This window comes from Sceloporus undulatus, chromosome 2 (genome assembly GCF_019175285.1).
Source record: "Sceloporus undulatus isolate JIND9_A2432 ecotype Alabama chromosome 2, SceUnd_v1.1, whole genome shotgun sequence".
Lineage (NCBI taxonomy): Eukaryota > Metazoa > Chordata > Lepidosauria > Squamata > Phrynosomatidae > Sceloporus > Sceloporus undulatus.
Genome location: NC_056523.1, coordinates 192,139,204 through 192,152,172, shown reverse-complemented (window position 1 = coordinate 192,152,172; position 12,969 = coordinate 192,139,204). Strand labels below are relative to the sequence as shown.

Below are 12,969 nucleotides of genomic sequence, written 5' to 3'. Positions count from 1 at the left end.
AGCAGAAAGCTCCCATATTTATATATACATAAAATTGAGTAGGGGGGACATAGATGGGGAAGGTTAAAATAGAGACTAGTTAGAGTCTGTTTGTACCAAGGAAAGTTCCACCCCGATATTAGTGCATTACCAGCGAGGGTTTTTGGGGTGGAAGGGATAAATCCCCAAAATCCCAAGCGCTGTAGTGGTCAGCAGGAAGCTGCCCAAAACCCATTCCCCCAGTGACGGGAGACAGTAGCTGGCACCCTCCTCAGAGAGTGACAGAAATAAATACACCCTTTTATATACAAAGCCAGTGTGTCAGACTGGGAGCAGTCCCTTTACAACTAGTTTTTTTAAAAAAGAGAGAGAGCGCACACAAGTGAGCACAGGAGCACACAGAGTGCAAGACTGCTCGGCAGCATCTGTGCAGCTAAGGCACTGGGAGGGATGTTGATATGTCCGCACAAACACAAAACTGGACAGCAGGGAACTTTCAGGACGGATCAGCCTGGCTCCCATAGGCTGAAATTGTAGATCGCTGTTACTGAGGAGTAAGCCTCATAGAATTCAGTGAGGTTTACATCTGAATACACATGTTTAGGATTGCACCGTTAAATCAGGCCCAATCTGGGCAGACAGCAGGTCTGAGAATGTCACAAGTCAGTCACTTTGTTCTCTACCAGAGCTGCAATTTGTTGCAAGCGATAGGCTAGTTGCATCCTTTGGCCCAATGGGTCCTCTTCTAGGGCGCTGATTATCTGTAAAAAGGGACACAAAATCAATATACTGGCTGATATCCTGTTGAGAGCCAATGTAATGCTATCCCACTCTGCAGAATAGTGAAAGGAACTGAAACAGGAAAGGGACAGCTGTGCCATCACATCTTTCTGGGAATGCTGCAGACTGTTGTACTACCTGGGAAAATGCTTGTATAAGTAAATCTCAGAAACCTGCTTACACAATCTATGAAAAAGTCCAATCGCTTGTTCGAATTGCATATGAACACTATTGTAAAGCTCCACAGGATTCTTGCCACTGGCTGCCTGTGCCATGCAGAAAACCTCTTTTATTCCCCCTAAAAGCCTTTCTACCCAGCAGGCAACCTCTTTGGAGGAGCTGGATTAGATGGACCTCCCTTCCTTCCCATATCAACTAGCTTAGTTTTTTCTTCATCTTCCCTTCCCCTGTAACTACAGTGGAATTTTTCACTATACCTTGTCATAATACTTGTTAATATAGTTGTAAAGTTCTTGCAGGGCCACTAGGCAGTTGAGGTCAGAGGAGTATTTCTGTTAAGATAAGACAATGAAAAAAAATTAGCTCGAGTTCTTTTTCATGGTATCTGAACCATCTTTGTATTTTACATATTTGTGTGTGTTGTGTGCCTTCAAGTCATTTCAAACTTATGGCAACCCTAAGGCTATCTTGGGGTTTTCTTGGCAAGGTTTATTCAGAAGAGGTTTGCTATTGCCTTCCCATGAGGCTGAGAGCATACATTATCTATATATCTTATCTCTACAACCATCCATGCTCTTAATCATCCTATAGAACATTATAGGTTGAGCCTCCCTTATCCCGATTTCTGAAATCTGAAATATTCCAAAAACCAAAAATGTTTTCATGGATGGCTAAGACAGTGATACCTTTGCTTTCTGATGGTTCATTGTACACAAACTTCATTTCATGCACAAAATTATTTAAAACATTTTATAAAATTACCTTCTAACTATGGCTATATGGTGTACATGAAACATAATTTTGTGTTTAAACCTGGGTCCCATCTCCAAGACATCTCATTATGTACATGCAAATATTCCAAACTAAAAAAAAATAAAAAAATCCAAAATCCAAAGTGCTTCTGGTCCCAAGCATTTTAGATAAGGGAGATTCACCTGCATTTGTATCCATCATGAAGATTGGGAAAATGAGGAATATTTGTGTCACTCCTAGATAATAGTTTCTATTGTGCTGGTGAGTGCTCCTGGATTGATAGAACTAATGAGACTGCTACAGCAGAGGTCTTTGCACATCTATTCAGACATAACCTTAATGAAATATTGTGGTTCACTTCCAGGATTAAAATAATGCTTATCCTTAAACGCACACTTGCACTCTACATCTTGGATGACCAACACGTAGCCTTTCAAATATCACTGGACTACAACTTCCATCATCCCTCACAGACTCTGCTGTCTAGGACTGATGCAAGCTGTTTTTATGGAGCAGATCAGTTTTTAGTTTGTTTTTAACCTATGTATATTTTATGTGATTTTATACTGAATGTAGATGTTTTAATTGTTTTGAATTTTATTGAGATTTTAAATGTTTTATCTGTGATCTGCCTTGGGTCCCTCTGGGGAGAAAGGCAGCATATAAATGAAATAAATAAATATTTTTAATATTACATAAAGGCATTTTTGTCATAATAAACAAGAACCATCAGTCTTGTGAGGCCACAGCTATGGTCTGAACATATGAAGCTCAAATACAGATTTAACTGCCTCAGTAAAAACCAGGGCAGAGACCTTGCATTCAGATAGCCGCAAGTGACTTGACTCTCAGCAAGTGAAGTGAGCAGATCACTCTTGAATTTTGTTTCTCAGATGCCTCTTTACTTTCTTCCATAGCAGTGAATGAAAGCCATTCATGCCTCTAGAGAAAAGCAAAGTACTACAACTGAACATGCTCATGTTGTGACTGGGATCACTGCAAGGGGTGTGTAAAATGTGGTCTTGTGCACCAGAAGAAATAGTGTGCATCAAGTGGGTCTTGCCATATAGATCCATGCTAGCCCTTTCCACACATTAACTTCCCACTCATTAACAACAATTAGTTTGGTTAAGGGGATAATTCCGTCTTACAGGATTAGTGTAGGTTTACTGAAATACTGGACATGGATCACTTTCAACACTTTGGAAAATCTATAGAAATGTTAAGTGTTAGGGTTTATTCGTGTTACCCCTTTTCGCAGGATAAACTGAACCCAGGTTGATATTGGGCTTATGCAGATGGGTGCAGGAAAGATATGGCCCAGTCTATAATAAATGGACTGGAGAACTCTTGGAAACACAATATTCCACTTTCAGTACATGGTCTTGGTCTCTCTCTCTCTCTCTTACACACACACACACACACACACACACCAAATTCTAGTGCATGGACTTTTACAGTCCTTTTCCAACGACTACCATCAGCCGACAAGTGTGTGAATAAGCCTCATTTTCAGTGGACTGGCACATGATGAAGCCATCATGTAAATGGTCCAAGTCTCATCCAAATCTTGACACAAGAAGCCTTTGTTCAACCCATTTTCTGAAAAAAATTCTAGGATTGGCTGCATCATATCCCAGACATCATCAGAACTGCTTAGTACACAAAATTCCAACGAAAAGGTCAAGCCGTGTGTGTGTGTGTCTGTGTGTAGGGAAGGAGTTGTATAATGTGTAGAGATCTGATGCACTTATTTGTCATATAAACTTTCACTGGTTTAAATCAGTCATGTAAATCAACGTAGACAAGTTTCAGATCAGAGAAACTAGGGTGCAATTTCTTATATATCCTATTTTGGTTCACAGAATCATGGCTCAAAGAGAGTGGCTGTAATCCCTTACCCCTGAAAGTTCGGTCAGGGCTGAATTCATCTCTTGATAACTGGCAGGAACCGTCTGTCGAATATCAGCATAATACCTGGCCACATAAATAAAAAAGAGGGAGGCAGGCAAGAAGAGGAGAAGGATTAGTGAAGAACTGAGAAGAATGAACAGGAGAAGACAAGATAGCACCTAAGTGCACATAGTCATGAGGAGTTATCCCTTAATGCATCTTCAGCCCCCAATCTTAATTTGCATGCTTAGTAAAGTAAAATGCTATTTATTTCCTTTCACAAAACAATGTCTCGTAATAAGTAAAAACACATGAGCAAGATTGTTTATGTACCATAGCTCAATGCTATAGAATTCTGGGAACTGTAGTTTTGTGAAACATTTAGCCTTCTCTGTCAAAGAGCTCTGGTATCAGAACAAACTTCAAATCTCAGGATTCCAGAGCACTGAGCCAGGGCAGTTAAAGTGGTGTCAAACTGTTCTTTTTCTGCAATGTAGATGCAGCCTATGATTCTGCAATGTGGGAAATGTTCTAGAACGTAACAGTGAGAAAAAGATCCCTTCTTTGTGATCTTCCCCTGTTCACTGCAGCTTGAAAACCACCTTGCTCATGTGTTTTTACTTATTACGAAATACTGGTTTGTGAAAGGAAATAAAGGAGATTTTTAAAGCAGAAACACAGGATCATTTTACCATATATTTTTTTAAAAAATGCATCTGAAGAAGTAGGCTGAAGTCTATGAAAGCTCATACTACCAACTTCTTTCTTTCAGTTAGTCTCAAAGGTTAGTCTACAAGATCCTTTTGTGCACCTTTCAAAGATATAGCCGTGTTAGTCTGTAGGATCAGTAGGTAGAGAGATCTTGTTGTAGCACCTCTGAGGCTAACTAAAAAAAGTTGGCAGAATGAGTTTCGTAGACTTAAGTCTACTTCCTCAGATGCAATTGAGGAGTAGACTTAAGTCAATGAAAGCTCATGTACCAACTTCTTTCTTTCACTTGTGTACCTGTAAGTTATAGTCTCTGCCATGGGAAGCCTTCCTTTCAATATGAGCAGCTGCTAAGGACAATTTTTCAGTGACAAGCAAAAGCACTCTGCTGGTGGAGCTAACTGAACTACGATAGGAATGAGGTCAGTGGCCAAGCTTTTCCAGCACCTGCCAGCAAAGAAGGAGGCCAAATCTGCCTCGTGCCTGGAGTTTTTGTTGTTTTTATTTGAACCCAGCTCACTCTATGATGAGAAAGAGAATGTCTCTCCTTATTTGTGAATTGGTGTGGTTTTGTTTCATGACTTTGTATTGCACCATTAATAGTGAATTTATTCTCCAAAGGCCTTCTTCCATCATAAATGTAATCTCAAACTCTCTTTGGATATTTTGAACTTCAACTTGCAAAATGCCTGACCATTAGCTTTCCTGGCAAGGACTTCTGGGAGCTGAGGTCCAAAATATCTGGGCAACCAAAGTTTGAGAACTACTGATACAGCCAAAATAGGTTGTCGTCTTTTAAATAAAACACGGCACAAGTGGTATCAGAGGACCAAGGAAACCCAAGTGTTACACAATTTTTTTATGAAATTTTAAGCAAAAATATTTAGAGGAAGAAGGTCAAAATAGCTGTTGGATACCAAGGATGCTCAGTGGGCAAAGGATACAAATGGGCTGGAAAGAAAAGAAACTGGATGAAGGGAAGTAATAGAGTGAAACGTTATGAGGCATTCTTAACAGGATGGAAAACTGAAGAAGAGTCCCCTCACATTGCAACCTTTTGTTGTAGGTCCAAGCACTTAATCTCAAAATAATGTATTAAAGCAAGCCAGGGACATCATATTTCAAACTTCATTTCAAACTGTCTTTTTCCCTCCATCTTTTTTATGTGCGAAGTGGTATACACATATCCATCCATCCCTTTAATTATATCCTGCCTTCCTTTCAAAGTGGGGCTCAAAGTGGCTTACAAAAAGGCAGAAAATACAATAAAAACCCATACAGTGCAAAGCATGCAAATAATTAAAAACATACACAATTAAAAATTATGAAATAACAAAAGAATTAAAACCATTTAAAATCTTACTTTAAAGTGAAGATGAAAAACAGTTCAGCATTGTAAAAAGCCCCTTTCTTGTTAAAAATCGGTTCCCAAATGATTGATGGAAAAGGAAGGACAAAAGGACAACAAAGAATGAGCCATCCTAGGTTCTCTAGGGAGGATGTTACAAAGTGTGGGAGCAGCCACAGAAAAGGCTTTCACCTGTGTTCCCATCAGCCATGCTGATGGGTAGGATAGAGAAAAATGCCTTCCCTGCAGATCTTAAAGGTTGAGCAGGTTCATATAGGAAGATGATTATTGTTGTTGTGTGCCAAGTCAATTAACTTATGGGGACCCTATCACAAGGTTTTCTGGGGCTGAAAATGTGTGACTCACCTAAGGTCACCCAGTAGATTTCTATGACCAAGTGGGGAATTGAAGATATGGTCTTTCTAATAGCCTGGGCCTGAGCCATATAGAGATTTATATGTTAAAACCAGCACTTTGAATAGTGCCTGGGGAAAAAACTGGTGGTCAGTGCATGTGTTGCAAAAAAGGGAGTTATGTATTGCCATTAACCAGCACCCATTAGCAATCTGGCTGCATCTCTTTGGACTAGTTGAGATTCCTGAACACTCTTCAAAGGCAGACCCACATGGCAGAAATCCAACTAAGGCATGTGTAACCATGGCCAAGTTAGAATTCAAATATACAGCTGTATTAGTCTGTAGAATCAGTATATAGAGAGGTCTTGTAGCACCCTTGAGATTAACTGAAAGAAAGAAGTGGGCAGCATGAGCGTTCATAGACTTCAGGCTACCTCCTCAGATGCATCTGAGGAGGTAGACTTAAATCTATGAATGTTTATGCTGCCAACTTCTTTCTTCCAGTTAGTCTCAAAGGTGCTACAAGATCTCTCTACATGGTCAAATCACACATCCCAAGGAACATGTGCAGCTGGTGCACTAGCTTTAACTGTGCAAATGCACTCTTAGCCACTCCAGAAACATGAGCATCCAAGGTCAGGGCTGAATCCAGGTATCTTCAGGAGGAGTGTAATCCCATCAAAATAGAAACAATTGTTATTTCTGCAAATGGTACCCAATTTTATATTAAGGAAGTAATGCACAGGAACTCATCTAGTTTATTAACTGAGGTATACCAGTACAATATAAACATATTATTTTGGGTGTAGAGCTCAGGGCCTCAAGAAGTGTGCCCCAACCTTTTGTTTTCAAGAGAAGAAAGCACTTTCCTTCACCCCCACCCCCATTACTTTATGCTCACACTTACTTCTCTACCATCTGTTTATAGTGTGGGATTTCTCTAGCATAGAGCAGTTTGTTGACTGGTGAATCCTGGAGAAAAAGAGAGAAAGAGCATAAATAAAAACGAGGGAAAATTGATCAAAAAGCTTCTTTAAAGGACACACATGCATGCACACAATCTCACAAACCGTATTTCTGCACCCCAATATGCAATGGTGGTTATGTATTTATTTTTCAGCTGCCAAGGTATGAGCTTGAAGAGGGCACTGAGTTTTTTGTCCCAATCGGGAAAGCAGTTCAGTGCCCTGGATTCAGTGCACTGGGACTGGGTTCATGTTCCCACAAGTTGATCTGTTGAGCAAGGTTGCTGCAAGGATAAAAACTGAATAAACCTCAAGCACAAGAAGGTTTCTTGGATAAAGGGCAGGATGCAAATGTGGCAAAGCATATAATAAACTTATGAGTCCTCCTACTACAAAGATAAGCAGAGACAGTATATAAAGAGGGTCTTATTGTTTGCCTCACAACTACCTCGTGAGGAAGCTCAGATGGGGAGAGAGACACACAGAGAGAAAAAGGCTGGCTTGAATCTGCGTCCCTTTTCCTTTGTGTGAAATCTGTTAGTAAAGGCAGAAAGCAGGGCCTCTTCTACACCATCCCCAGGACTGCAGAACTTTCCCCATACCTTTATTCCTGGCATTTAATAACACTAAAATTGTTATGATTGATTGAACTTTTTGAATATCCATGCCATTCAAAACTAGTTTGCTTTTGTTTGTTTTGAAAAACATTTCTGTTTAACTAAGATTTTAAACGATCAGTCTGGAGCTTATCCCTTTGGCAAATAAGCCAGTTTACCTCTTCCGGCTTTGATTCTGGATCCGGGATGCTCCCAGATGCTATCATACCTAAATCATCGCCTATGTACATGGGATGCCACCATATCTTGATGCATCCCGGGTCAAAGCCTCACTCAGCCAGCCAATTTTTGAAATTGGAAGCTTCTCAACTTTGGCTGAGCGAGGCTTTGCCCTGGGATGCATCCAGGCGGCGGCATTTCGGCTAGATCAGTGGCGATTTAGGTATGATAGTCTCAAAATGAATTAATAGTTCCAAAACATTTTACAGCAAAAGTATTTTTTTGGATTTTGTGAAATGGAATTCAATGTTTGCCTTCATTGGACAGAAAAGTCACGATGTATATTTTTTAAAAAGAGGACGGGACATGTCAATTTTCCTTGACCAAAGCAGTACTTAATGTGAGCAAGGGTTTGGATTCCAAATCCTATTTCAAACGAAAGACCCTGCATAACTGATATAAAGCAGAAAAAACAGGGGGAAGGGTCTCCTCTGAGCATAAGCTCAGTCATGACATGGTCTCACATGTTATGTACAATTGGCCCTTCTTATACACGGATTTTTTATACACGGATTCAAGCATACACGGTTTGAAAATGTTCCAAAAAAGTATAAATTTACCTCGATGTTCCATTTTTTATTAGGGACACCATTTTGCTATGTCATTATATTTAATGGGACTTGAGCATACAAGGATTTTGTTATACACGGGGGATCTTGGAACCAAACCCCAGTGTATAACAATGGTCCACTGTACATGTCTTTTAATCAATGTGTAGGTCTTGTAGTTCAATGTACATGTCTTTTAATTCAAAGAGCATGACTTCTAGGGAGCCTTTAGCCCTGACACATTTCCTGATGTTTTGTTTTAAAAGGTCATTATTTGATTTGTCATTTAATATCTAGCAGGCTTTAATCTTCCCTCACCCCTGCCAAACACATTCCTTAGCAGGCATAAAAGTGCTCCCAACAATAAGGAAAGGGATTGTGTTGCATGCCCAAGGCAAGCTGGCTTGTTGCCAGGCTTCTTCTGTAAGAAGAACAAAAAGGAAAGAGAAGCAGACTTTACAGAGACCTAGTTCTCCCTAAGAAGCTAAACTTATATTTGGGCAAGTCTACACACCACTTCAGACTCCAGGTGGAGCTCACACAACAGAATTCTCAACACACCCACACACAAATTCCCTGTCCACAAGGATCTCAAGGAGAACGGTTTTAACACAATCATTTTCCCCGACACACTAGTTTTCCTTTTATAGTGTTTGGTTGGTGTAATTGTTTTCTAAGGCGGAGCAGTGTGTGTGTAGCATAATTTCCCATCTGCAGTCTGAAGCTTATTGAGAGATACAGATGGACCACCTTGTTGAAAGATGGTGGAACCATGGAAAGGCATGCTTTCCTCAGGATTGCAAACTGGCTTCATAAGACCATTAAAACAAAACAAGAAGTTTACTTCAGCTAAAACAAAATGACTTGAAAGACACACACACTACTTTCTGACCTAGTGGGTGGAAGGGTGGAAATCATGACCCTTACCCTAACTTTTCAAAGGGCTGCATAAGCTCATAAAGGCCTTTCAGAGCTTCACTGCTGTCCATTAGTGTTGATGTGTCAAAAGTCAGATACCGTGGGTTCAAAACCTTCTCTGACACCATTCCTTTTGCTATATGTGCAGTAGTGAGGACTCTTGTATATGTAGTGTGCCATGAAGCCATTGTCTTTGTTCATACATCTGCTAATGAATTGGAATTTTAAATACAATTCAATTCAGCTGGTTCTCTTTCTAGTCTTCCTTTGTAATATCCTTGTTCAAGGACTGCAAACTTTACATCCTATACTGTATGTCCAGGAAGATTGAAATGTTCTGCAACTGGTTTTTGGGTGTTGCCATTTTTAAAGTCAGATTTGGGTCCATTGCATAGAGACTGTTCTGTTTGTCCAATACTGTATATAGTGTAGAAGGGCTTTGCTGACATTGTTGCTATGTACCTTTGAATTCTTTCTATCTTATGGCAACCCTATCATAGGATTTTCTTGGCAATGTTTGTTCAGAAGGGGTTTGCCTTTTTCTTTCTCTGAGAAGGCAAACAGGACATAGGAAGGCATATATCACATTGGAGGAAAAACAAGATGTTGCGGGTGATGTTATTGTTCCCAGTAATACTGTTCCTAGAGTAGATGTGGGGACAAAGTTGGCTTATAGGTTTGTGGCAAGTTTTTGCTCCTGTATTACCATCCATGTTATGCCTCCTGTTATAAGTGAGTAACTGTTTAAAATATGGCGCTGACTGTAGGCAAGTTGAGGTCTTCCTGCCAGAACTTGTGAGAGGGTTGCATTATTCTCTCATTTATAACAGGACACATAACGTGGATAGTAATACAAGGACAAGACACTGCCACAAAATCAGATACAAACTCTGTCTGCATGTCTATTTTGGGAGCAATATTACAGAGGCCAAGAACTTTGTGGGTTTATAACCATAAAAGCTCATGCAAAAATCAAAAACAGTTAGTCTTAAATGTGCTGCCACATTCTTCTCCCTCCTTCTCCCATCTTCCTTTTTATGCTGCAAGAGACTAACACAGTTACCTCTTTGAAAATTATTATTTGTGTTGCTTTGTTATCGGTTTGAAAGTTTACACCAAATCATGGTGACACCCCCTCATAGGGTTTTCTTGGCAAGATTTATGCAAAGGAGGTTTGTCATTGCCTTCCCTCTAAGGCTGAGACACAATGACTTGACAAGGGCACCCAATAGATTTCCATGGCTGAGAAGGAAACTGAAAGCCTGGACTCCCAGAGTCCTAGTCCAACACTCAAACCACTACACCATGATGGCTCCCCTGGAAATAGTATTTTCTTGACAAGATTTACTCAAAGGGGGTTTGTCACTGGCTTCACCTGAGGATGAGAGACTTGCCAAATGTCACACAATGGATTTCCATGGCCAAGTGGGGATTCAAGCATTGGTCTCTCGTCCAGCACCCAAAGCACTGTACCATACTAGCTCGTTGTTGTTGTTGTTGTTATTGTGTGTCTCCAAGTCATAATTGATTTATGGAGATCCTAGGGCTACTCTACCATACTGTTTTCTTGGCAGGTTTCTTCAGAGGGAGTTTGCCATTGCCATCCTCCAGGGCTGACAGAATATGACTTGCCCAAGGTTTACAAGGCCAAGCTGGGATTCAAAACCTGGTCTCCAGGGTCATAGTCCAATGCTCAAACCTCTACATGATGCAGGCTCTCAGGAATATAAGCTGCTTGTTGGTTTGAAAAGCAGAAGTCTAAACAGACAAACAAGCGAGCAAACTATTTGTTGTTGTTGTTGTGTGCTAGAAAGAGACTCCAGGCAGAATTGCAGAAGCAGGAGAAGAGTTTCTGAGAAAAAGAATGATCTGAACCCCTAATTAAAAAAAATGCCTACAACTCAAAAACGACAGCATCATTAAATGAGCTCTTGATCATGGGGGAAAGGAAGTGAGGAAGGAGAAACACCAGTCCCTTTGAAAGGAGCAAACACAAGGTCTTATTCTGGTTTGACCAGTTCAACAGGTTGTTAGGTGAGACGGGGATCAACCTTTACAGTACAGGGAGCAGCAAAAACTATTTTCTCCCTAACATTCCAGACTTCTTCCTTGTCCCACTCCTGATTTCAAAAGTAGGCTTTGTATGCATACTATTAAACGGATTGAATGGGTCATTTGCATTCAACATAAGCATCAGCCAAGAAGGGGGTAAAAAAAACATTTCCAAAGATGCTTGGGAGTATCTTGAATAGAAAATATTAATTATTGTTCAACATGTTGCAGGGTCAACAGACCTTTCCTTAGGAGCTACAGTATGTATTAGTATGTATGTATAACTCTGTGTGTCCATGTCTGCGTGTTCAAAGAAATCATTTTCAGATACCCTGAAAATCAAGGTTGAAAATCTCATCCTGCACATATGTTTAAAGCTGTATCATCTGTTTTATGGTGATTTACTACCTTTTTGTTTTATGACTGTATTTCACTGTTATTTTAAATTTTTTGTTAATTACTCTGAAAATTTGTGATGACACATGTCCAAACAAGTGTTTCCAGGAACCAGCTGAACTGGTATAGAACTATAGTGGAGCCTTGTTATACGCTGGGGTTTGGTTCCAAGATCACCCGTGTATAACAAAATCTGTTTATGCTCATGTCCCATTAAATATCATGAAATTTCAAAATGGTGTCCCTCATAAAAAATGGAAAACCAAGGTTTGATATTTGAAATTTATAATTTTTTTGAACATTTGCAAACCATGGATGCTTGAAGCCATGTATAAAAAATCAGTGTATAAGAAGAACCGACTGTACTGGATAGCTACAGTGGAACTTAATTCTAGTCATATCTCAAGCTTAGAGCATAGGAAAAAAACAGTGTGTATGTATAAAGCAAACCGGGTATCACTGAGCATATGCAGAGTTTCTCTTGTACATCCCTAAAAAGGGAATGAAGCCTGTGTAATTCCATAACCATCATTAATATGGTGGAAGTGGAGTTTCTTAGAACAGAAATGATATACCTTCCAAGGTGCTTGGTATTCCATGTCAACATTCCTATAATCTCAGATTTTATTCAACAACAACAATAGCTCAAAAGTACAGATAACTTTGTTGTTGTTGTTGCTTGCCATCAAGTTGTTTGTAACTTATGTAGACCCTAAGGTGAATTTATCATGGGATTTTCTCAGAGATTTGTTCAGAGGGGATTGGCATTGCCTTCCTCTGAGGCTGAGAGAATGTGACTTTCCCAAGGTCACCCAGTGGGTTCCTATGGCCCAGCGAGGATATTAGTCCTGGTTTCCCAAAATCCTGACCCAACATCAAATACTATATCACAATGGCTCTATAGGTAACTTTAAGTGAAATGAAAGCCACCGAGGCATCTAAGGTCTAATCTGCACTGCAGAAACAATGCACTTTGCTACCACTTCTAACTGTTATGGCTCAATGCTATGGGATCCTGGGATTTATAGTTTGTGGTGGCACCAGAGCTCTCTGACTGGGAAAGCTAAATAACTCACAAAACTACAAAACCAAGTCTGAGCCAAGGCAGTTAAAGTGGTGTCAACTGCAGTGTAAATTACACGTAAGAAAGGTTTGCCCTGAGGCTTCAATGTCCTACAATGATTTGTGCACGTCTGAAAGAAAATGGCTCAAAATGATGACAGGAAAACAGACTTTGAACACAGACAAGTGTTTAGC

General features: G+C 40.0%; 1 protein-coding gene across 3 annotated transcripts in view; it reads right to left on the bottom strand.

The window, feature by feature from the left end:
* Nucleotides 1-6: 6 nt before the first annotated feature.
* The window catches only part of PLXNB3 (plexin B3), a 91,382-nt gene continuing 78,419 nt past the window's right edge, over nt 7-12,969 (bottom strand). For 2 of the 3 annotated variants that reach the window (XM_042451039.1, XM_042451040.1), the window contains exons 24-27: nt 6,905-6,969; nt 3,594-3,669; nt 1,197-1,271; nt 7-740 (exon numbers count right to left, since the gene is read on the bottom strand). In XM_042451039.1, coding sequence (XP_042306973.1) covers nt 636-740; nt 1,197-1,271; nt 3,594-3,669; nt 6,905-6,969 — 321 coding nt within the window. In that variant the 3' untranslated portion in view covers nt 7-635. Of the gene's footprint in view, nt 741-1,196; nt 1,272-3,593; nt 3,670-6,900; nt 6,970-12,969 lie in introns of those variants that run through there. The other variant, XM_042451041.1, reaches the window with a different exon arrangement.